Source organism: Lemur catta, chromosome 1, assembly GCF_020740605.2.
Source record: "Lemur catta isolate mLemCat1 chromosome 1, mLemCat1.pri, whole genome shotgun sequence".
In the NCBI taxonomy this organism is placed as follows: domain Eukaryota; kingdom Metazoa; phylum Chordata; class Mammalia; order Primates; family Lemuridae; genus Lemur; species Lemur catta.
Window position 1 is genome coordinate 126,963,107 of NC_059128.1, and position 26,364 is coordinate 126,989,470.

Here is a 26,364-nt window from a genome sequence, read left to right on the forward strand (position 1 = left end):
TCAGAGGTGCTGACATTTCAGTTAGTTTTGATTAGAGTTTAGTGTTTTTCTGCGTTTGAGTAGGGCTAATCGTTAGCAGGCAGAAGATGGTGGTCTACCTGCAATGATCTACAGCCCATGTGGGCTCTCAAGTTTGTGTTTGTGCCATGGATATATACATTTGTATTTGTGTGACACTGTGAGTCACAGAGTAAAAACAGTAACTTAATACATTGTGAATTTTGAAAAATTTCACAGTAAATTTTTTACATTTACAAAAGCAATAAAGCATAGGTTTTCTGTGTCGTTTTTTCATCATTTCTAGCATTAATCTTTCTCCTGTGCTGGAGGTGTCTAACAAATGTGTTCAGGATTTGAAACTCACTTTTCCTTCCGATCCACAGCTGAATGCCTGCTCTGCTCCTGCTCTCCCCATCTCAGCTGAAGTCGTCAGTATCAGCGAGTAACCAACCTAGCCTTCCCCGACAGAAGTCTGAGGTTCATTTTCTCCATCACCGTGTCCCCACTGAGTGGCTCTTCTTGCTGCTAGAGTCTCCAAGCTCACTGCTCCTGCCCACACCCTCCTGACCTCTTGCCTGGTAGACCACACTTCTGCTCTGTCTGTCAGCCACAGTGCTGTTCCAGCCACCACGCTAAAGCACGGGCAGGTTCCTCCTTCACTGGGGACCTGCAAGGCTCCCTTGTGCCCTGAAGGCCTGGCGGTGATTCCCGGGGGCTTCACCCTGTGGCCCCACCCACACCGGTCTGACAGCAACACTGGACCACTTGCCTAACCCTAGGACTTTAGATCTGACCCTCCCGATATGGGGACGTCTCAGGGCCCATCTTCAAATACACAATTCCCATCTGCTTATATTTTCTCCAACCCGTTTTACAGATAAATTCCTATAAGATTATGATCTGTTTGCTGTTTTCTCCTCTGGACTTCATCAAACTTCAAAAGATTCATGGCTAAGAAATAATAAAAGACTGGAGGACACCTAAATAGGGATGCTCTGGCATCAGTGATCCCTTCGCCTGCAGGCAATCAGTCCCCACCCCCACCCTCGCCCTGGGCTGCGTGGGCCAGCCTCACAGTGGCCCTGAGCGCCACCCACAGACAGCATCTCCTCCTCTGACGCTGGGACTTGTGCCATGTTCTCTAGGAGCAGTTACAGTTTCTGTCGGAGACATGAATCACACGGGGTGTCCGCTGGACAATGAAAAGATAATATCCATACAGACTTTCTGCTTTTCTTTAGAAGCCTGTTATTCTCCTGAGTTTTCACGACAATTCTGAATGTGCTTTATCAAATTTAATAGCTTTTGTTCACAAAAATCATGAACAAAAAGTAAACTATTTTTATATAATACATAAATAAAATCATAATACTGATATTGGTTAAGATAATAAAAATTCTACTCTCTTCTATTTCGTTAATGTACATAAAGCCTTTATTAGAGCTTCCTGAATTTATCTCTGAAGTACATCTGGAGCTTAAAAATCAAAAAGGGAGGAAGTTCAGTTATTAGCATTAGATCAACCATCTGGGAGATGATTTACACAACTTAAATTATTGCTCCTAATACATCAATGCCTATAGAAAAAAATGCCTAGAAAATTTAACAAAAATATAAAAGTATGATGGAAACTACTTAGGACTGAATGTGTTGTGTTATGGTATCATTTACCTGTTTCCAAATCTGTGATATACCTGGGGTTTGAACCACAGCCTTAGTTGCAATCACAACAAGATAAATGAGCTGACTGGTCCAGGGTAGAACATTATCACCAGTAATGGCTTTTTTAAAATTAAATTTTGAGTCTAGTTTACACCAAGGATTGGATAAAAGTTCAAATGATTTTCTAATCTAAAAAAGTCACAATATAATTATTTTTGTCATCTCCCATTATTAAATAATCAATGTGGATATTTGCTAGCAAACTGACTTCCCACAATTTGAAAAGGAGCACTTTTAAAAAAAAATAGCAATTCGTTTCTTACTTAAAGTTTGAAAGGTAGGGCCAAACTCCAATCCTGTACAGGCCTGTGGGAGTTCTCCCCAGGGTTCCCATCCTATGCAATCTGATAATAATAGATCACTCATTCTTGTTTATTTTAAGACCTCTCCCAGCAAGCTGGGGTTCACGACATAAATGCACTTAGATAAAGCTATCATGAACAGAGAATGCAACTGCAAATAGAGCACATTATTAAAGAAATTCATTTATGGTCCTATGAATATAAAATAGCAAGTCAGATGGTTATCTCAGATGTCACCCAACATCCTGGACTGCAACAATGTTCTAGCTACGGTATTAAAATAGAAAAACCTTTGCAGAGCGTTAACCTATCATTACACAGAGTAAGTGGCATGGCACTGCCACCTAATTAGCAGTGTGGCTTGCATCTATAAAATGGAATTAGCACAACTGCTCCTTTTTTATTATTAGTTTGTGTTTCCAGAAAGGTATGACCTTATCTGCATGGGTCTGTTCGTTTATGCCCATCTACAAAGGATTTAATTATATTCTTTTAGTTCTCTACACTAAGGAAATTGAAAACTGCCACTTCAAAATTAAAAATGTAAAGGAAATTAGTGAGCAGATTATTTATACCACCACCCTTCTTTTTTCACCGATAAAGAATGGAAACATGTTTAAATAAATAAGGCACAAAATTTTCAGAGAAGAAAATTCTAGGCAAGGAGATTATTGCTAGTTGTCTTTTTCTCTTTCCCACGTGTATTTTGCAAGTTTCTCTAGTTGTCTTGGGCAGAACTAGTCAAGGGGAAAATGTATCACTACTATAAAGTTATATCACGTCAGAGTCAGCAGCCAGAAAATATCAACTTACATCTGAGGAAGGCGATTCCAGAACAATGCCGAACCCCACAACGTGGCTGTCCTCCGTGGAGGCACGCTCGGCTGCTTGGAGACTGGACTGCTCCGAGGCCACGGCTGTTTTCTTCTCCATTTCCGACACGCTGGGCTTCTGCTTCACAGTAAGAGGTTCAACAGTTTTTGGGGGAACTTTTTTCTTTTTGTTTCTCTTGCGTGAGACAGCAGTTCGCTGGGAGCATATAAGGGAAATTGGGGGTTGTTGTCTGTTTTGACTTCCAACTGCGAACAATAAACAAAAATATGGTACAGGCACTTGTGTCTAACTTAGGGAAACTTATCCCAGGTCTATCTCTGTGATCTGTGAACCGAAACTGCAATGCGGCTCACTCAAGGATGAAACACACCAAAGAAATCTCCCAGTGGACCTACAGGCTTCCAAACACAGCCTCAGAGCACTTTAAAGTCCTAAAGGCAGAAAAACACCCAGGAGAAAACTTTGCTCCAAAAGCCACGAATCACTACGGTGCCTCACTGCTGCTGGGTTCCACACGGGGAAAGGATGACCAGCTCTGAGAAGACATTGAGCGTGACTTCCCTCATGCGACATTTTTAAATAAATGAGAACTTGGGAATTTAAATTTAGGTCCATGCCTTCTGGTAAGCCCATTGCAGGAATATTCCTACCGTCATCTGGGGTAAAACTGATCGCTTGCCAACAATCTACAGGTGCCAAGACTGACAAAGACGAGATGATGATCATTTGGTCAAGACTGATTCAAAAAAGCAGTTGGAAAGGATTCTGTAACAGGGACCCATAAGCATCGAGAAAAGTCTGTTAGTTAGTCAGGACCAGTGACCCCTTCTTCACCAAACAAATATTCCACACAACTATCTGCAGGGCACCCTGCTACCTGCTTTCAGATCAGACCACTTCTCTAGACCTCAGTTTTACATAGTTGAAAAATACGAACAATATAGTTCTGTGCAAATCAGTAGGATCTAGAAACAGTCTGAGTTCCAAAGATGAAAAGCACAGCACAAGCATCAAGTTACCCAAACTAAATATATATTTAAATCCAGGATGGTAAATACAGTTTTCACAGGGGCACTCTGAGAAGTAATGTTTGTAACCATTAGAAAACACTGATGGAAAGCGTGACTGGAAGCTAGAGCATCATTATTTAAATCCTCATGTATTAATATGGCTTCCTAAATACGACCACAGGATATACCTGCTTTTTAATAGAAATGAACCTATAAGTCTAGTGAAAACTAAAGGTCTTTAAATGCACTATCAGTCTGAAAATAAAGAAAATTTACACTTTGATCCTTATGTTTTTGGCTGCAGACTGGAAATCAATTCGTAAGTATTAGGGACAAACATGGTTGCACTAAATAAGAACACAGAAAAGTTTTTAAGCCAGTAATTTGCCTGGGGCCCTGGTTCTTCACCTTGGCTGCACATCAGAATCACGCTGGAGTTTAAAAAAAAACTCTGATGTCTTAGCTCCAGCCCAGAGGAAGGGAATTGGCATCTGCAGGGGTGGGGCCCAGACCTCAGCACGGTGCAGCCAGAGCTGAGAGCTTCTCCCTGTCTGCGTCCCCAGAGTTAAAGGGGCCACGAAGTAATGATTGTGACGATCTAGGCCACAGGCTCCTCTAAGCCTCATGATTCTAAATTAAAAGTGAAAATGACCATTGAGGCTCTGACTTGGGGGGATGGGCGGGACATGGACAATGTATATAACCTGAACTTATGTACCCCCATGATGAGCTGAAATAAAAAAAAAAAAAGTGAAAATGTTTTTGGTTTAAAGAACACAGGGGCTACCTTAAGTTTTTCTTTTCCTTTTGTAAATCTAGACATGGCCCCAGCCTCTGGCATCCAGATCTTAACGCTGGATTGTACTCCTTGTCTTCTTAAAATAAAGGTGAAACTTTCGAAATGTAATTTAAATCTAAGTCTTTAGGCAATAAACCTTAAGTAAATCTGCCCACAAGACACAAATTTTTTAAGTTTAAGAAAATTAAAGGAGAGCAATTTATTCGGTTTATCCTTTCTGCCAGCCCACAGCTTTGGAATCATTTACCTCCCTAATCTGCAAAGGTTCAGAAAAGAAAACATGGTGACAAAGTGGCATTTACTTAATAGATTCTAAAAGGGTTTCAGTCAAGGATTTAAATGGTTGCGATTTGTAGTTTGCCATTTCAGTAGTAAGGAGCTTAGGTGACAAAATAAATCATTACAATTCCATATGCATATTTCCTTAAGTGCTATAACATTCTTCCTCTGAGAAAAGAATCCATATATAAGAAAGTAACCTTTCTTTCTGAGCTCCTTATTTGGGAGATGTTAACCTTTGCCGGGTTATAAGAACACAGGGTATCGTGGAGGAACAAGTGAGTCCAGCGCTTACTGACTTGAGCAAAACGCTTATTGTTTCCTTGGGATAAAACCAAAGTCAGTACTTAAAAAGCTACTGCTTTTCAGAAAGTAGCTTACCTTACTTCAATGTGATCTCAGGTGATTGATACATTTAAGTATGAAGCTTTCTATATCAAAACCACATCATTGAACATTAAAATTTTATTAGAATTCACTGAATGGCACCAGAACAGTTTCTGAATGATGACCTTCCTGGATCCCATTACAATGACAGGTGGGAAAGCCAGCCTGATACGCTGTGCTGTCGTCACCTTTCCTGCCTTACACTCAGATCAAAGAGCAGTTTCCCCTGACAAAATGGAAGCCTTAATGAAATGATTTATTATTTCTTGTACTTGTCACAGAAAAACTGTTTTCCCCCCATTGTGAAGATTAGAAAATAGTCACTATAACGAAGGCCTAGACTTCCAACTTCCATGGAGTGTTCCAAGGTCTTTAGGCAACACTACTGGAATAACTCACGTTTGCATGAAGCCTTACAAAGTTTGTCTACACTTACTATCTCATTCTATTTTGATAACAACCTCCTGAGTTAGATATGAATACTCAATTTACAAATGAGAAATTGGAGGCTCAGAGAAGTCCCACAGCTATAATAAGAGACCCTGGGTGTCCAATCCCAAACTGCAAGCTCATTGCTCTTCTGTTCAACTTGTCTACTGGTAGCAAGAACACAAGCGGAGTCATGTAAATCGAGAAGACAGAATAGGAGGCATCTCTGAGCTTCTGTGACCTGGACGGGGAGAGAAAGCCACAAGCGGAGACTGGGGCTCAGCATTTCCTATCTGCTTATGTCCTTGAACATCTTCAGCACCGAAGGCCGGGGCTTCCTAAAGGACTCCTCCACATGTTATTGTTCCCAAATTTAATTAACTGGCATTTGTGAAGTGCCAGAAGATCATGGGATGAAGTATATTGAATACACGTATGTAAGTACATGAGTTGTATTAGTATCAATAAAAAATCTGTTTGACTTGCTAAAGGAAAAATGGGTTGTAGAAAAAGTTAAGAGAACGGATACTTGAAGAGGCAGAGCAAGACAGCGAGGTGGGAAGAACGCTATAACAAAAGCACAATGAACGTCCCAACTGAAGACGTCAGATATGCATTAAAACTCAAAGGACTCGTTCTGAGGCTTGATCCTTGTACCTGCTTGAATTTGCATTAATTTCCTCATGGTCTTGAGTTCTTGGAGAATGGCCTGCAACGTTGACTGGCAGTTACAAGTGCAGCAGTTTGATCCAACTGATGAATTCACCACTGGAAGTTCTCCTGAGCACAAAAAAAAAGAATGACATACTCCAAACAACCAAAAAAAAAAAAAAAAAAGATATAAGGAGGGGGAAAAAAAAAAGACAGTGTCTTGACAGGATTTTGAAGCATGTGCAATTATAATGAAGCTGTGCCTAAGGAAAACGTACCCAGTAATTTTCGAAACCTAAATTGTGGAGCCCAACTTTATCTAATTATCCAGGCTCCTATGCTGTGAGGTGCAGGCGGTGTCCCGGGGCAGAGCCTGCGTGAACACGTGTGCACAGGGGGCTGGCACAGCAGGCGTCCCTGCCCTCAGACCAGTTCATCTCAGATAACAGTACCATCGAAACTCACTCTAAACACACGCACGCTCGTTTGCACAAAAAACTAGCTCTAAGAACAGACTTACAAAAAAAAAATTGGTAGCTGTGTATGAGAGATCATATCAAGAATTAAGTGTCTAACTGTTAAAAATAGTGAAGCTTTCGGATACTCTCTGGGTGTGGCTGTCTGGGGTGGGAGGCGCAGAGGAGTAGGCTGTGGAGGATGGATTGTAACCTGCTGGCTCAGCGGATGCTGCCAGGTGGGCTTTGTTCAAACTGCACTGAAGGAAATCCTCCACCTTTTCTCCAGCCTCGTTTCTTGTATCTCCCTCACCACAGCCTCTTTTTCACAGTTTCAATTTAATAAAACTATCCTATTCTGTCTCTCTTATATGTAAACAAACATCTTCCTGTTGTCCCTGGAATTAAATGGAACATTTTTGGCAACGTGCTCTTGGAATGGGTCTCCCTCCAGCGCCACGTTTGTCCCCACAGCTGTAAAAGGAGCGGTTTTAGAGAATGTTACCACTCAGGCATTCTGGTAGGGGAGCAAGGTGAGTTCTATGGTTGAGTTCCAATTATATGCTTTACTACACATTACATATAACTTAAGTCCCATAATACGCATTACTTGGGAATACTACAGAAAAGTGCACCACAGCAAAACCATGAAATACTTAAACATAACTTAATGCCTGCAGTAGTATAATTGTTTACATTCAAAATTGTAGCAAATCGAGATGTTACAACTTTAAAATTGCAAAAAATGCCAATGAAATACCTGAGTAGTCATGGTCATCCATAACGCGTTTCTATTGAAAGTACATGACCAATATCTGTTTTCCAACTGATATGGGGGAGATTACATTTGCAACTTTTATTAACATTAACAACATTTTCCAAAGTAAATCTACCATCCTTGCTGTACACTGGAAAGTAGAATGCTGTTTACTCAACTTATCAATGTGAGTTTTACTAACTTTATATATAGCTAAGGGTATTTTATTTCTCTTACTGGTAGTAGAGTTAGGAAGGTCTTATAGAATATTCCTAGTCACCATTCTAAGTACATCTTTATCATTTTTGAAGGACAAAACCAACCCTTTTCAGCTCATTATAAATCATTTTCTAATTTTAAAGAGGACTGACTTTTTATTTTTATGGAGGAGTCTTTAAAGAGCCATCTCCCTCTACCCTGGAAGCGAGCCAGCCTGTGAACTTGATATTGGCTTATGCGATATTGAGAGAAAGAGAAGACACCTGTACATCTCTGGGGTCCCTCGCTATCTCACTGGTGTCTCAGGGTGGCTTTTCATGCCTCTGAAATGGCTACTGCAAATTGTGTTTTGTTTTGGTTTTTTTTTAAATCAAAACAGTTCTCTTTTTCTTGAAGGATATCATGAAATGAAAATGAATGAAAAAAAATCCTTAACTTTTCAAGGAAACTGAAAATGCCTTCCTATGTGTTTTTTGTTCTCTCTGTGAAAACTATAGATCTGCATCATCTATACATAACTTACAGAACAAGTAACATCCAATGGAAAACTAATATGAATAGAAGGAGCATCAATTTGTTTCTCTTAAGCTGTGAAAAAAATTGTCATTTGATTTTTTTCTTAACAATTAGGAAATTTAAATTAAAGAAACTCTAAAGGAGTATTTTTCAGTGCAAATGAAGCCAGTTATAAAATACGGATCATCTGTTCAGTACGGGAATAGGAGGCTGAAGCCACAGTGTGGGGGTGGGATACTGGGTTACCAACCTTTACCTACGAGACTCCTGTGATAATGAGAAAAGCCAAGAAACAGGCAAGAGAGTATATTAACAATTCACCATATGACCGGGAGCTTCTTTTAATGGCAACAGGGAGCTCTTTCTGCCCTAATGTTCAGCCTTTTGTGACAATAATATCTGTATGTAGGTAAATGATAGCTTTAACTGCTTAAAGGGCTGAAATCTCTACTAGGAAATCTTCACTGATAATATTGAAACCTCCCCCAATCTTTCCCGATTCTCCATTCTGTATTTTTTATACTCTTCAACATTTTCCATTATGTTTTCCCTGCCTTTTAAAATAACTCACTGAAGGCAGGTGACTGGAGGAGGGTCTAGGCTGGGTCAGGTGGCTCACGCCTATAATCCCAGCACTTTGGGAGTCCGAGGAGGGAGGATTGCTTGAGGCCAGGAGTTCCAGACCAGCCTGGGCAACATAGCAAGACCCTCATCTCTACAAAAAATAGAAAAATTAGCCAGGCGTGGTGGTGTGCACCTGTAGTCCCAGCTACTCAGGAGGTGGAGGCAGGAGGATCCCTTGAGCCTAGGAATTGGAGGTTGCAGTGAGCTGTGATCACACCACTGCACTCCAGTCTGGGTGACAGAGTGAGATCCTGTCTCACAAACACACACACAAAAATAGGGGAGGATTTAATAAATTCAATTCAAAGAACATATTGAATATTTAGAAATAAAACATGCCAATACAAACCCCCACAAGGGCATTCTGAATGTCTGATAACAACCATACCGTTGCAGCTCGCAGAAGGGTGGGGCTGGCTCTGGAAGGTTCTAGAACGGGTGCCGTACTGCCCTGAGAACTGCCCACTTTGGGGCGGTAGCTCATTCCACGCACCACGTGTAGACGGGTGGAAGCTCGGTGGGGCCTCGGTGGATGAGTTCAGACGTGGAGGCCAGACTAAGTCCACGTCCTGGGGCTCTTCTTTTAATTTCTCTCCTTCTTTGCCAACTCGCTGATAAATCCTCCCAGCACTGTCATTCAGCAATCTTCTCATTCCTGTAATTTGTTTTTTAATTTCCATGCTTTCATCTCCTAATGGAAAAAGGGCCAGAATTAGCACTGTAAACTAGCAAAAGAGAAAAATAGTCCACTACTTAAAAAAAAAAAAGAAAGAAAAAAAATTAAAAAGTCCACCCTTCTCTGGAAATGGGAAAGATTACTGATTCTCTCAACATAAATAATCCATAAAAATCAAAGCAGGAAAACTGGCTATGGTTTGAAGAAACCAATCATACTCCTGGTGCATGTCATTGTAATCTCTTTCTGGTCAAGTTCTCTTATGATAAAAGAAGTTTCCTCAGTGTGTGTCAATAGGGTAAACTTTAAATTCCCACTTTGGAAGTGTTTTCTGAGCTTAGGTGTCATAAGAAAACAGGCTGAGATGGAAGACCAAGGATGGGACTGGGATGCTGAACTCCTCTTCCCTGATCTGCCACGGCCACCCCCTCGTCACGGAAACCCAGGCCAGGCAGGCTGGGCTTGTCAGCCTTAGCAGGCAGCAGGGGAAGACAAGGAAGAATACGTGGGATTCGCTGGGACTTGGGGCCTTTTGGGAGTGAGCTGCGTGGCATATCAGCAGGATGGCACACTGTGGAAGGAAATATCACCTTCACAAAGGATGACAGAGGAGACAGAGAGGTACCAAGTATCAGTGTGGCAAGCAAGCAGGACTTTGTCTTTCTAGTGCTCTGTCTCAACCACATCAGCCTGGTGATTTCAAGGGGTCCCTGCCCACTCCAGGTGACTGGCTGCACCAGAGGGGCAGAATTGCAGCCTCCCCACCCGCCCTCCTTCCAGGCCAAACCCATCATCCTGGACCCGCCCTCACCAAACCCACTGCCACCTCCTCTGCAGCGTAACTATGCAACCACGTGCAAGAGGAAAGAGACTGTTTCTAAATCCCACCTCACCTACACTGACTTCTTTTTTTAAGATTCTTTTTCCCTCAGGGGATTTTTTTTAACCACAGTATTTCTATCCTGCACTAGGGGTACTTAATAAATATTACTTAAAGATGACTATAAAATTGTGCAGATATAAAATATTTTCTATTAACAACAATATTAGAGGATGTTGATACCTATTAGGAGCCATTTCAAACGTACTCTCTTCTTAACTGTGCATTAGCCAGTATCTTCTCAAAGATCAAGAGAAGTGGATTTTTTTCCTCTAGCCCGGGGGTTAAAGTAAAAGTCTCAGGCCAGGGTATACAGACACACTCATACAGTCACTCTCCTAAATGCCTGAAATTTAGACTATGAGAAAAAGAGAAGGCCAACAAAAAGTATCTATTAGGAAAAATATAGCCCCTATAAATGAATACAGCACATTTAATATAGTGATGTTTTAATGCACTTAAGATCATAATGACCCAGATTCCCACGTAGAACTGGTAATTGCACAATAACCTAAGTATTTTGTGTTATCTAGATATTTAGCTTATTAATTATATACATATTATAATACTAAATGGGGAAATTTATATACTATTTTGAGATAAGTATCTTCAATTTTTAAAAATGCTAATAAAAATATTAATTTGGTCTTTAATATTGAACATGGGTAAACATGGAAATAATACAGATTTCCACATTTATAATATTGCTATGTGTTGACATATGCTTGAGAGAAGCATTTTAATTTGCAATAAAACTACTTCTACTGTAAACACCTGTGAAAATTACAAGATAGAAACAATAAATCATATTCCAGATTTTATGAGAATGAATGACCAAGCGCAATTTAGGTAACATAGAGTCGGCACAATTTACAACTTCCTCAAGGTGTGTACAGAACGGGGTGTGTCTGGAAGCGCTCCCAGAGGAATTGAGAAAGATAAACCCACAGGCAAATGTGGTGTTAATTTCAGCGTCCAGACATGTAACTTTCCCGGCTAGTTAAGAGCACAATTCCAGCAAGAGGAAGCATCGTTCCTGTGCCATTTCCACTCTCGACCCTCTCGAGGAGGCTGGTCAGGCTACACCAAAGTCTGCACACAGACTGGTCTCCACTGGCACAGGCTGGTGGCCGCCCACCTCGGGACTCCCTGGAAAGAGCCACCACAGGCAGGCCACGCGAGAGCAAGCACCCTGCTGGCTCCCGAGTCAGCGCCAACTTGATTCTCCACCTAAGCCGGGCACATCCCAGGAAAAGGGACGCGTCTCTTGTCAAAGGTTCCACTTCTGCTCTGCAGATAGAATTCTATGATAAAGTGCTATCCTTAGGACAAGGAAAAAGTCACAAGGATTCTGGACCCTTCTAAGGGCAAATCTGCTTTGCCATGACCTTAGTTTCAGAGTTCCAGAACTTAGGTGTATGAACATTAGAAGACTGAAAATATTATACAACTTGAATTGTGCTTAATTTTGTATTTTCCAGTTGACCACCAGAATCCTACGCTGCAGGTGGAGATGAGGAAAGGTGACAGGTGTAAGGGAGGTGGCTGCCACATGATGCTCAAAAACATGCCTTTCACAGGCAAAACAAAAGCAAAACAATAGAACAGCAACAACAAAACTGGGACCTGGGGGGCAAAAAGGGGAGAAACGGTGCCGAGAAGGAAGACGGCAGAAGGCCAGGGGCAGGTCTGGCTGACCTCACGTGGAAGAGCGCTCACGGCCCACCTCGCTGCGGGGCATTTGAAGCACAGAAAATATGGAACTGCAATCACTGCAGAAGTCTGCTCAGAGAGGAGGGTTGAGAGAAGGTGGGGAGGTTTCTCAGGACCAGTCTCCAGATTTACACTGAGTTGCAATTATTCCTTCACCACCAACAGCAGGATTAGCGAGGGGCCCACCCAAGGTGCCGCCTGGGTGGAGGAGGTGCTCGGGCTCCATTCCACAGAGCACACAGGCTCCCTTGCATGTCTGGGACAGGGGGGGCAGAGGACAGTGGAGTCAGCTACAGATGGCAGAGGCCCCGACTGCAGATGTGGGCACGGTACAGGGATGGCTAAGCGGGTACCCCGGAGGCCGGGAATCACTTCTCAACTGCACTGACTTGCTACTGGATGTCACCCAAGTCACTGGATATTCTCAGACTTGGGTTTCCTGAACTGTATGGGGTAGGGGGAGAACCTGTGCCTCAAGGCCACATGTGGCCCTGCAGATCCCCAAGTGCGGTCCCTCGACCGAATCCAAACTTCATAGAACAAATCCCTTTATTATTATAAAAAGATTTGCTCCGGAACATTTGGATTCAGTCAAAAGGCCCCACTCAAGGATCCAGAAGGCCACATGTGGCCCCAAGGCTGCGGGTTCCCCACCCCATCAGAGGGCGGGCTGCTTCTGTCACAGTGGGGCCCATGTTCCGTGATTTTAACAAAAACCGTGAAAGTATGAGAATGACACTGGGAGCATCAGCTGACTTCTATTTGTCTTTCCAGTTCTAATTAGTCAATGTCTTCTCCACACATAGACACCAGGAAAAGGAAGCTCTTAGGAGCAATTCCTGATTTCTTTCTAAGCCTATGTATGTCCTCACTTACGCTCAACTTCAAGAGGCTGAATCTTTTTAGGAAAAACAAATAAAAAGAAATCTTACTAAAATGGGTCCATGCCACGCGGCTGCCTTATTGGTAAAATAAGCTTAACTGAAACCCTCTTGAGAGTTTAGCAGCTACACTTCTTGGACAAGGTCTAAAAAAGATTGTGGACTGAATTCTTCCCCTCACTGAATTTCAGGGCTGTACTAGATCACTTTCCTTTACATAAAATATTTATGTGATACACAGTCTTGCAGGAACTGATAAACATGAGGGTGATGAAGAAGTCACCATGCAGGGTCTCCTTTAACTTGCCCAGGAGAGAAGGATACACTTCACAGAACACGACAGTGTTAATCAGGACAAAAGAAAATAGACAACAACATACACACAGAGTGCAGGGAATGTTATAATTTTACGTTGCCTTGGCATCCACTTTAAACATAAGCTGGACTTTTGCAGTCCAGAAGCGGGGCTCGGCCAGCCTTGACACAGTCTCCAGTTCTACATTTCTACTTCCCCCAGCCCCAGTTCCCCAATGTGGTAGATCCAGACATCTGCTTTACACAACTGCTCCCTGGGGACAACTTCCCTATGGGACAGCCTGTGTGACTGGCCCACTGGCTCTCACACCTCGAGTAGGCTGCACACATATGCCACAGTGACCACCTCTTGGTCACCACGTGGCCTCCTGGATCTTGCGCCTGCTTGCTATAAAACTCCCTATGGGAAGCCTGTTTGCATAACACCCTGGACCCAATAACAGCACCAGCCCTCAGGTCCCTCTTTCTCTCTCCCTGCCTGTGCTCTCTGACCTGTGTGTGTGTGGCCTCCAGGTACACCTGTGGACACGCCCCCCCCAGCCTCCTCCCCGGTCTGTAACTACTCAAAACTCTAAACCTTTCACACTGTGGTTGTGTCGGGTCCCCTGCACGTGGATCCCTGCCTAAGCTCTTCTGTCCTGGCCTCCAGGGGCTGCTAAGGATGATAGTTACCAGCTAAGTTAGTAATGAAGCTCCAAGAGTTTCATTCAAAACAGAGCGGGCAGCACGCAAATATCATGTCCATCGATTACTATGTATGGCCTTCTAGTTATGAAAACTCATGAAGAACAGTCACCGTAGCTGTGCCCTACAAACGAACTAGTGCTGATGGACAGTAGGCATTCCATAATCCTTTTAGTAATTGAAAGAAATGGCTTATCAAAAACCGAATGAAGTCCAGTAGAATTAAATGCAATACTAAACAAACAATATAATAGGAAACAGTGAAAAGGTACCAGAAATAAATTATTCAACAACCATTTATCAAGCACTTCCTAAGCCTCAGAGAAACAACGATCACTGGGTACAAACTGAAAGGTCCCCTCCCTCCCCACAAATATCTCAACATCTTTTTACCAAATCCCTTTATATGATTTGTTGCTCTGAAAAATGGTCCTGATTTTCCCCAGCTTATTAACTCCTACCTCTTTTAACTGTGTGCCTGGAACTCCCATTAGCAAATCACCCCACTGTGTATGGAGGGCACTTTCTCCTTCCTGGCTAGAGCTGAAACCGGCTCTTCCTTGCGTGTCCTGCTTTCCCTGCAGCCCCTGCAGGAAAAGTATCCGTTCTTCATTCCCATGGCATGGGGAAGGGCCGACTTGGCTTTCTTCTGGCTCCTTAAAACATTGTTCTTCCAGCCTCCGGAAGCAGCTCGCAGAGCTGTACCAGCCTCCCCCTCTTCCTGAGCAGCAGGTGTACCTGCCAGGAGGTCAGGGTTCACAGGAGACTCAGCAAGGGCCTCACGTGCAGGCGAAGGAAGAAGAGTTTTACACTGGAGACAATGAGTTGTTACACGGGGCGATTTTAAATGCTCTCTTTTATTAAATAATACAAGGATAGTAAATAATCAACTATATCCTTTAGAAAAACAATTTTGGCAAAATGGTGAAACTCGTATGGGGAGAGAAACCCAATTAGAACGTGACTGCCAAAGGCTCTGTGAATGGCGAAGCTTCCTTGCCAGGATTTGGGGGTGGAAACGGAGAGAGAAGATGGAGAGAGACACTGAAGGAGTTTAGTCGATGGGTTTGGTGATGAGTGGGATGCGGGGCTGGGTGGGGCATGACGGAGAGGAATCCACGAAGGGCATCTCCACCAGGGCCTGTGGCTCAGGTGACGGCATGCACAATGACACCAGCAGAGAGCTGGAAAAAGCTAGCTGCAGGGGAGTGGAGATACGATGAGTCTAGTTTTGGTGAAGAAAACGCAGACAATAAGTAGGCAGTGGGAGACGCAGCTGCGGGCACAGAAAGCCGACGGCAAAGCCGTCAGTGGATGCCCATTGGCAGGGTGGCCCCTCTGGACTGAGCGAGCCCCTGTGTGTCACTGACGATTTACGGGGTGGACGACGCCTTACAGGGAGGTCCTAGATCTCCTGTTAATCTTGCAGGTAAAGAACTCAAGACATTCACACAAATATTAAAAGAGATACGACTTCATTTGTTTGCAAGCTGGTAAAGAGAGTCAAACTCATCCCTCCCAAAGTCCAGACCCCTTGGTCAGAACCAACTCCCCGCTCCCCCTGACTAATCTCAAACCCATCACCCCCATCACCCAGGGGTGCCAGGATGGGTGACTTACCCCAGCAGAATCTTAAAGAAGTGGGGTCCGACCCTTCTCCGCAACTCAGTATTGGTCAGGCTTCTATTACCCTATCATGTCTAGTTTTATCCTATTTTAAAGAGGCCATTGAGAAACTTGAAGAGATAATGAAAAAGCCAACAAAAAAGATCTAAAAAACAAGGAAAGGTTAAAGGAATTGGGTTGTTTCACTAAGAATAAACAGCTTAGTGACTTAATTATCTTCAAATATACCATGGGGTATTATGAGTAGGACACTGTTCTTTATTAACAAGGAAAACAAACCAGACTGAAAATGTGGCGTCCAAGCTGAAAGTTAGGCAGCACATGGTCTCAAAGGGCCGGCTATTCCAGGGAATCAGCATGAGAAACCATGCAGACCCGTCTGCAGGAGAGGTGATGGTGAGAATGCTTCTCTGTCTGAGGTGGTGAAAAAGTTCTGGAACTGGATAGTGGCTGCACAACACTGTGAATGTACTTTAAAAAAAAAAAAAAAAAAGACTGCTTTAAAGCTCCTTGCATTTTTTAGGTGATGGCATGTTAAAGTAAATAGAAAAAAGTTGAGTTTATCCGTGAGAAATAGTAAGATGACCAGGATTATACTATATGGTCCAAACTAATTCCTCTTGAAAACTCGCAGAGGTTGGCATAGAGCCACACGGTGGTGAGACCAGACAACAGCCCGTCAGGCAGGAGGAGCAGGGCCTGCTGTGTGACATTCCCAGCCATGACCTCAGCAAGTGAGCTAGAACCAAAGGCATCTGAAGTGGACCCTGCTCCCAGAGGACCTGCGGGTGGCACCTCATTCCAGACCCATATTAACATGCAGATGTCATGAAGGTCCTGACTCGCAGCCCACAGGGACAACAGGCATGTCTACCAGGGACAAGCAAGACTGGGATTCTAGCTCAGCAAAACACGGTCTGAAAAGCAGTATCTGTGGAACAGAGCAATGGTTTTCCAAGCAAGCCCTTTTTGTCACATGCAATCTTAAGTGGAACCCCAAACGTAAAGGAGGGCAGAGCTCTGAAGAGTGTGCCAGGGCCCAGATTCCTGCAGGAGTAGCTGGGGGACATTTGAGTGCTGCAGGGGCCCCCAACAGAGCCTGATGCCACTGAGAAGGAGAGAGGCAAAAGACAGCCACCGAGTCTTCTAACTGGCTGAACCAAACACTGTGATAAGGAGCATCTAGACCTGTCTGAGGCCCTGCTACACTGAGAACCACAGGTGGAAAATTGTAAAGTGGCCCAATCTATACATGGCGCTTGCACCTAAAGGACAAAGTTCCTCCCGGAGCTATTTAGATATTATCAGATGCATCCATCCATTTAATAAACATTGATCGTACTACCAATAAGTATGAGACACTGTGAGACCAAAAGAAAAGAAATATAATACACAATCTCTTTGCTTCCGGAGTTTCCGGTCTAGCCTGGGAGATGAGGAGGGCACAAGCGGCTGAGAGCGCAGTAGCTCACGTCTAAGCGGCAGGCGTGGCTGGAACGGGACAGCCACAGCCTGGGAGGGCAGGGGCACCTTCGAATCACGGCTGGAGGTGTGAAGCCGGGACAGGTGCCAACAGGGAATGCCATGGACCCGAGCTGGAAAATAGGCCTTGAAAGAAAAAAGGGCAGAAAGGGATTGAAATGGGTATTAAGAACCAAAAGGAGCAAAGAAATACGAGGAAATGAAGCAAGGAACAGCTGTTCGAAACGGGCCAGTACGCTGTCTCTCAAACTTTTCCCCCAAAGAACCCTGAAAGCCAAAGGAGAATAACTACCCACGAGAAGTTAGGGGCAAAGTCCTAGGAGGGGCATAAGGAACAAGCCATTTTCTTTGATGTCCTTATGTTTTACCTTAAAAGTATATGCGAATATTAAACTATACTCTCCTTGTTTCTGTGTTTGATCTTAAAACAATAATCTACCCACCGAGATGTGCAGCTTCCTACAGACCCTGAACAACACAGGGTACCCAGAGTGACATACCCGCCTGTTGGAAAAGCACAGGCTGTGGAAGGTGACCGGGCCACCACAGAGGCGAGGCTGGTCCCCTAAGCCAAGCTTGTACGCGTCGCCAGCTACACTTCCTAGGAATACGCTTATAGTGTTCGTGATTCAACAGACAAAACCAAGGTGATATGTGATAAATGCCTTAGAAATTGTGTGACAAGTGTCTCAGGTGTGAAGGAGGGGAAGTGATCGTTCTAAACCGTAAGGACTCTGGCTGGCTTCATGAAGATGGTGACACTCGAGGAGGTCAGTAAAAGATGCCAGTGTCCCACAGGCACTTTAGGAGGACAAAAGAGAGAACAGCAGCCAACAAAGCTGAGGGCAGAGAAAGACGAAAAGGGCAGTGGCGAGTAAGCTAACTCAGCTGGAGTTAAGGTGAACAGGGTGAAGTCAAAAACGAAAGGACCTCGATGCTCTGACTTCATCCTAAAAGTGACAGGAAATCAGTGAAGGTTTTCATGAGTGTGATGTGACACAGTTAGAACCACCCAACTAATTCAAAGAGTTTGTCTACCTACTTCTCCCCCAAATGTTCTTGCAGCATGGAAAATGAAGTCTTATTTTATAGTAAGCACAGCACGGGTGCCCTGAGTCATGGCAACTACCACTAAGTGACTAGGCCTGAAACCACCTTCACGTAATGTTCTAGAATAATCAAGTTAAAATCCCAAATACACGGAGGAGGTCTTACAGATCAACAAACAAGACAACAAATACTAACAATGGAAAAAACAGGCCAAGGACACAAACATGTAATTGACAAGAGAAAAAAAATGATCAATAAATATTTTAAATCTCTTATCCCCCTAATAATTAAGGTAATGAAAAGCAATATGATTTCATATTAGATTTTTAAAACCCATTTTTGGTGAAGGTGTGCAGTTACAGCCACACTCATACGCTGTTGGTGGAGATGTGATTTGGCAAAACCTTCTGGAGTAGAATTTGACAATTCCACTTACGGAAATTTATCCTACAGAAATATTCCGACAAGTATCTGTGCATATTCCCTGAGGCATCATTTTACTGAGGAAATGGTGGAAACAATGCAAACATTTATCAACAGAGCATTAGATGAATTATGGCGTATCAGCAGGATGAAGTTATGGTATATCATTTCTTATCTGTAAAGAGCGAAATAGACCCTTACATATTTGGAAGTATATGCAAGACAAACCACGACTCAGGAAGGTTGAGATCATGATTATCTCATTCACTACTGATAAGCAGGGTCTAAGTCTGCCTAGTTCAAACTAGGCACTCAACGGGAGTGAAATAAACAAAGATTCAGTTAAGTGAAAAAAGCTGCAACATATCATATAGCGTAATTCCATTTTCTTCTTTTGTAATACACACACACACACACACACACACACACACACACACACATTGCACACATGCCTCTACTGTTAACAGTGGGTCATCACTGGAGAGTGTGACTGGGACAGGATCTTTTGCTTTTTACTTTATATCTTGTTTTCAACTTAAATTTTAACTTTAAGAATGGTTTTGAGATGCATATGTATTACTTTTTTGAAGGAAAAATAATCTAGAAGAATTATTTACACTCTTTTCCCCGTGGTATTCTAAAGCTGAGTATAAGGCAACTGGTAGTGGCAGCTCTGAACATAAAAACATCTTGATGAAGTTGGGCAGGAATAACCAACAGGCAGCCAGAGACGGCAGCAAAAGAAAGTCAGGAAAGGAGGCGCTGGGGTATGGCATGGTTTGCAACCCCTGCAATGTTCGCAAGAGATCACTTTCTCTTGAAATGCATTACAAGCCATGAATTTTTTAAAAAGGAATATGGATGTATGTAGGGGAAAGAGTTAAAGCTACCACTTATGGCCCTCTGGCAAGCACTCTGCCTACATGTAATCCTGCGAACAAACTGAGTGGTTCTCAGGAGGAAACAGAGACTGTGAGGTTAGAGATCTGCACAGGATGTATCCAGCTCCTGGGTCCATGAGCTTCACTGCTCTACTAAACTGCTCAAGGAATGTGAGCTGAATGGCAGAGGGGGGACTCCCCTCGGGAGACAACCAAGCTGGTGGTCCAGGGAGCTGTCACCACATGACACAGGTGCTGTTGGGACTAGCCAGCACCTTACCACCTAGGTATGTTAGCACATGTGGTAGGAACAAGGAAATCACTGGACCAAACCATCTGTATGGATCCCGACTTAGCTGCCCCAAATGAAGAACAATGAGGCTCAGCTATTTCCTTTTAAATTGGAAACTTGTACTTGGGAGGCTGAGGCAGGAGGATCGCTTGAGCCCAGGAGTTCAAGGCTACAGTGAGCTAGGATCGTGCCTGTGAATAGCTACTGTACTCCAGCCTGGGCAACAAGCAAGACTCTGTCTCTTAAAGAAAAAAAACAGTTTGGAAACATGGCTCACCTGAATCCTGCTAGTTCTATAAAAGCCCAAGATTAAAACTTCAGACAAGTGGAATAAGAATTTATGTGTGTTCATGATCCTATGAAACATATAACTGGAGTCCTCAAAGGCTGATAATAAACAGAGGAAAAGTATAACAAGATTGTAGATTAAGAGCTACTTCTGAATTCCTACAGTAATATAACCAAAATCTTGCCTTCATTCAGCAAGAGATAAAATGTTCATAATTTACTTTTTGGAAAGAGATACCCTTCTCAATATAATTTGAAATGCTGATCCTCTGTTCTACTGTACAGAAAACTTCTAACAGAGTCCTGATACAGACATGCAAATCTCCCCCATTCCTGAGATGTTAATTTACATATCTACATCATGGATCAGGTACGTAGGAACATGATTAAGTACTGGCTATATTACATTTTCTCAGTCATTTAAATTTTTAAAATATTATGCGTTAACATGCTATCATTTTTAATGTAAATAATATTAATGACAATGAAAAATGGATCACATTTGCAATGCCTTTCTCTTCCAAGGAGCTCAAGGAACTTGGATAACTTTGGGCCCAACGGCACCTGAAGAGTGGCATCCTTCCCTGAGTGAGGCTAGTGGGACTTCTCTAGGGCTAAGGCAACAGTAGCTTAAATCAGTGGCTTCTGAACTTTTCTGACCATTATTCATGAGAAGAAATACATTTTCCATGATGATCCAGAACACACACTCAGATATGTATACCATGCATGTGACTGCAACAGAAGTCTCACAAATTTATCTTTCCTACATGCAGTGCACTCTGATATTTTCTATTTCTTTCTTCTTCTTCTTCTTAGTGCTATTGTTACAGTTAATACTGGTGACAGTCCACTAAACTGATATCATGACCCACTTATAAGTTGCAACCACTGGTGTGCAAAACACTACCTTCAATGTCCATGTTTTTTGGGACACTGGCCTAGGCGGTCTTCTAGCCCTCCGCACTCTTTTCTAGACCGACCAATCTCTCTCCTGGCTCCAGTGACCATCTGCATGCAAGGACTCCAGCCCAGACCCCACTCTGGGGCTCCAGACCCATATATCCATTTGCCTACTGGACAGCCTCAGGTGCATAGCTCAAGAGCAACCTTAAAATCAAGTCAAAAAATCTATTTTATTGCAACCATCCCTAAGCCTCAGTAAACAGCACCAACTCAGCTATTCAGAGCTCAGAGACCTGGGAGTTACCCCACAGCCCATCAATCACCAAATCCTACTGCTTCTAACTTCTAAATTACTTCAGAATCCATCCCCTTCTCTCCACCACCACCCTGTTCCTGTTATCACTCGATGGGGCTACTGCCAAAAAGCCGTCGGTCTTGCTCCCCTCAATCTATATTCCACTCTGAAGCTAGAGCGATCTTCCAAGGCTGCAAATCTAATTCCATCATGTACCTCTGTGGAATGCCAATACCCTTAGGATAGAGCCCCGGCTCCCCGGCAGGGCTCAGAGGCCTCCACATCTGGCCTCCTGCCCAGCTCTCCAGCCCCAGCTCTGCAGCATCTCCCTGTTCCTCTATGGTGCTGGCTCTCATCTGGCCGCATGTTACAATCATCTGGGCAACTTTTAAAAATGCCAGCGCCTCGGCCTCTGTTCAGAGCAATTCCAGCAGAAGCTAAGCAGCTTCAGCCTTTACGAAGGTGTCCCACTTCCTCGGGAGTGTGCTCACCTGCTGGTCCCCTCTGTGTCCTCAGCCCCCACCCCAGCACTACCCTTCAGGTCTCAGCTTCAAGGGCATTTTCTCAAGGGTCATATTCTTATCCTTAATCCTCTAGACCCGGGAGGCCCCTCTGTTCTATGTTCCTGTAGAATTCTTAATTTATTTCCCTTATCACAACCTAGTGGGTTCTAAAACCTCCTAGCCTGGCACTAGAGGCCACTCAACAAATATCTACAAAATGAATACAAAAATAAATTCTAGTAACAGATATCATGGGAAGATACAGCTGAGGAAAGCTGAAGACAAACCACCACCACTGATGTGCACGAGATAAACCCCCATCTGCGGCATCTGTGAAAGAATTTCTCCTTTCGGGGTGGGGCTGGTAGCAAGCAGAGGCCACCTGGTGCCTAAATTCAACCCTGTCTTCCTGTGAAAGCTTTCCCAAGGAACATGTCTCGTCTTCACCTTCTTCCCGGTTCATCAAAGACACAGACGGGACTTCAGGCCCCCCATCTGACGAATGAGAGGACTAAGCTCCTTGCCCAGAACGACCAGAGTAAACCCAGGGAAGCGGGGTCGGATCTGGGCCACACAGCTCCATGGAGCCCCGGCACCAGGCTCTCCCTCCCATAGTAAAGAGAGGAACACTGAACTTGCAGAGAAATGCAAAAGCTAACATTCCCGGAGCAGCTCCTCACCGTATTTCATGCCCTGCATATTAAGGTACCCATTATAAAGTCTTGCTGGTAATCGAAAAAATTATATATGTGCAGTGAGAATGAGTTAATGTTAACAGAACTTTAACTTTTGCATCTCCTGACTTTTTACTAAGTTGTACCTTAACCTTGCATTTGTGTGGGGTTCTTTTCATTTCATATGTAGGTGTGAAGTCACATTTGAGATACAATTCCATTAAACACACAAGCAACTTCATAGTCTATTATGTTGCATCCACTTTTTCTGTAAAAATAAGTTGTTAAGGATATTATTCCTGGAACAGAATAAATTCTTGGAATTACTGAGTAACTTATGTACCGTACCACTGTTCCAAGAACACATTACTTATTTTATCATGACAAAGTAAAGTTATTAATCTTCTGGCTTCCATCTCAACAATGAGAAATGCTGGGAGGTGCACAGACACCTGCATTACATTTCAGTTCAACTTTATATCATCCATAAACATCTCTGTTTTGGACACCTCGTCCAAACAAATGCTCACAGAATACTCCATGTAGCATTCAATTTTATGAAACTATAAAAGTTCCTCGCTGTTAATTACAGAGACAAATGTCTCATCACACATTTGGTTACCAGATAGCATAATTAGTTTTCTCCATTAACCTTTCAGATATAAAATTTGATTTCAAGTAAGAAATGTTGTAAAACCCTGTGGAATCCAAATAACACAGTATATTTGTACATGTTTGAAAAAAGAATGCAATACCTAAGAAAACAATTTTATGGATTTTCATTTACAAGAGTATTGACTGTCTGGAATAAATGAAAGAGAATCTGTCTAAACTTTGTAATGACTTTAAAATATATGATCAAATACGCATGTAATAAGCTGTCCTTTGCACGGAAGGAGGCACAGGAGCCTGACCATGAACGGAATGTGCCCTTTGCTCCCTCTCTCTGGGCTGTGGTCACGCAGCTGCGCTGCTTCAGCACAGCCTCTCACCCGCCCCTCCACGTCGGCATCTGCGCTATAGCGGCGAGGAAGGTGTGTTCAGTTGATGATGGCAACAGAATAGTTTTTTTCTGTTCAAAGCTAAATTGTCCATAAGATAAATGATCCCACAACCATGGCCTGCTAAGGACCATGCTGTAGCTCACATATGTAGGGGGGTTTTGTTTGTCACAATGTCTGGATGGGGTGCTATTGACATGGATGTATATTCATGCTATCAACATTTTCAGAGTGGGGCAGCATGGGAAAATTCTGAACAGGGAAACTATCTCAACTCAACAAACTCCCATTCGGATCAGCTGATAACTGGCAGCAAATTACATTTTAACATGCTTTAACATAGTACTCATTCATTTACGCAGAAACAGTTATCAAGAGTCCACTCTGTACCAAGCATTGTATACTAGGAATACAGTACACAGCTGAAACCAAAGTCTTGCCCGGGAAGAATTCAAGTGAAGGCTGGAAGGATAAATAAAGGATCATGGAGATGAAGGTAGCAGAGGTCACTCTAGGCAGAGACCGCGGAGATATGCCGGGGCCACTGTGCTCCAATATTCCAGGGGCGAGTCTGCGAGGCCCTGGGGTGTGGAGGCTGGCGGTGCCGCATTGCATCCTGCCTCACAGTTAGATCTTAAAAAACCTAATAAAGTAGAAAACACGTGTAATAAAAATAAACATTCCACCGTTAGTACTGATGTATTTCACTCCTGATATGTGAGGTCCAGTTAGCTACAAAGAAGGATGTATACGTTTTCATCAGCTGAGCCAGGGCAGGAGCTTAGAGGTAAAAGAGCTGGATAGTAAAGTTTCAGGTTAGCTGATTTCCCCACTTTACATTAAATTTAAAATTGGACTCCTCTTTCCTTCATTCCTCCAGCATTTATTGATGTCTGCTATGTGACAGCACAGTGCTGGGCAGTGGAACACAGGGAGCACCCTCAGGGAATTGATGGCCTAGTGGGAGAGACATATTAATACAAGGAAACCAGTAAAAATGCCTCTGCCTTGCTGGAGGTGTACACAGCACACTGGGGAAGGGGGGGACAGGGGGATCAGGGAAGACCACCTGGAGGAAGCACACTAGCTTGGAGTCTCATGGAGGAGAGAGTCAGGTCAAGAGGGAGGACGGGGCAGGTGCGGAGCTCCAGGCAAAGGGTGGTAGACACAGGAACTGGAGAAGCAGGGCTGCTGCAGGAGTGAGAGTAGTCGGGGGAGACTGTGCATGAACAGCAAGAAGGGAGGTGTCAGGAACAAGCTGGGGAAGCAGGCAGGTGGCAGTTCATGCAGGGCTTTAGCCACCATGCTAAGGAGTGTGGGTCTCCACTGGAAAGCAGTAGATGGTAAAGAATTTCAGGCAAGGCACAGCCCACGTTGCACATAGTACCCTAAGGCACCCAGGGGCAGTCCCGGGGTCCAGAACCACTGCAGCCTGGGGCTTTGGCTCTTCCTCAGTCTAGCCCCCTGCCCCTGTGGATGCATTCCTGTCTGGGTCACTTTTTCTCCAATAATCTGCCACTTATGAGAATTACAGGCTTCCTGTGTCACATCCTAGGTCTATTTTGAGATGCAAAACACACTGCTCTGAAATCTTTCTTTTATCTTATAGACGTCCATGTTATTTTCTTCCAAAAGTAAAATCATATGCCATGGAAACCAGAGAGGCTAAATCATCAACATGTCTCCTGAGATTCTGCCCTCCATGGAGATTTCTTTCTTTCTTTCTTTCTTTTTTTTTTAATGATCTGGTCATGATCAGTGTGGGAAAAGTAGAATATTACAATGCATCACACTTTTCACTAACGGGGCAGTTGCTGAACCACGCTGAGCCCCCCTGAGCAACAGAAAGAGGCAGCTTTTCCTCCAGACAGATGCTGCCCCCACATGGGCCTTGCTGAGCAGGCTGCAGGCTGGACCTCAGCCCTCCTCCCCCACACCGGCCACCCCTGGGCAGGCACAACTAGGGTGGCTGTGTGCAGGGGCCCTGCTGCTTCAGAAACATGACAGGCACTAAGGTTTGTTGTTGGTATTCTTTAACACATGGCTTTATGTTCTTAAATTAAGGTAGAAAAACCTGCTTCGTGTGGCATCTGAGAAGTAGACAGTATCAACATCGGTTTACAGACAGGTCAACACTGTCTGAAGGACCTTTATAAGGTGGTACCAGCATTACAGCAGAATAAGGAACAAGCAGAACACATGCGATTTTTCAATTTTGGTTTTCAACATGTCACTGGCTTTCATATGTGACTTCTCCTTTTTGGTCTTTTCTAGATTTGAAAAAGAAGTCGTATCTTACAGATCAGTACCAAAAATCCCAAACTTTACCCTAATTAGTATATTACAAAAGCTTCTTCAAGTTAAGTGACGTATATTTTAGTTTGGCTCACTAAAAGTCTCTAACATCTCAATGTCATAGTATATTCTATGATAAACCCTCAGAGTCCTATACAACAACGTCCAACATGTTCATGTATTTAAATAACAGATATTTGAGTACCTATCAGCTAGGTACCCATCCTGGATGCAGCACTGTGCTAGGTGCTCCAAAGAATCCAAAAAAGAATTCAGGTCACACTTGCCCTCTAGGATCTGACAATTTACATTAGGAGTGATGCAAATAAACAACCACAATGGTTGGGGGAGGATCTGAAGGCTGACTCGGAGCATGATAAAACCACACACAAAAATACGTATTAATAAATATCAGGCAGCACGTGGTAGGTGTGAGAAAAGAGTAATGTTATTACTTAGCACTCAAATGTTTGGAAGAAATACAGTGTTTTCCAGTTTGAAAAAGTGTTTAACCA

General features: G+C 43.4%; 1 protein-coding gene across 6 annotated transcripts in view; it reads right to left on the reverse strand.

Moving 5' to 3' along the window:
* BEND7 (BEN domain containing 7) overlaps positions 1–26,364 on the reverse strand; it is an 83,981-nt gene that overhangs the window by 48,451 nt on the left and 9,166 nt on the right. For all 6 annotated transcript variants that reach the window (XM_045533641.1, XM_045533666.1, XM_045533683.1 and 3 more), the window contains exons 3-5: positions 9,373–9,675; positions 6,420–6,542; positions 2,838–3,103 (exon numbers count right to left, since the gene is read on the reverse strand). In XM_045533641.1, coding sequence (XP_045389597.1) covers positions 2,838–3,103; positions 6,420–6,542; positions 9,373–9,675 — 692 coding nt within the window. The remainder of the gene's footprint in view (positions 1–2,837; positions 3,104–6,419; positions 6,543–9,372; positions 9,676–26,364) is intronic.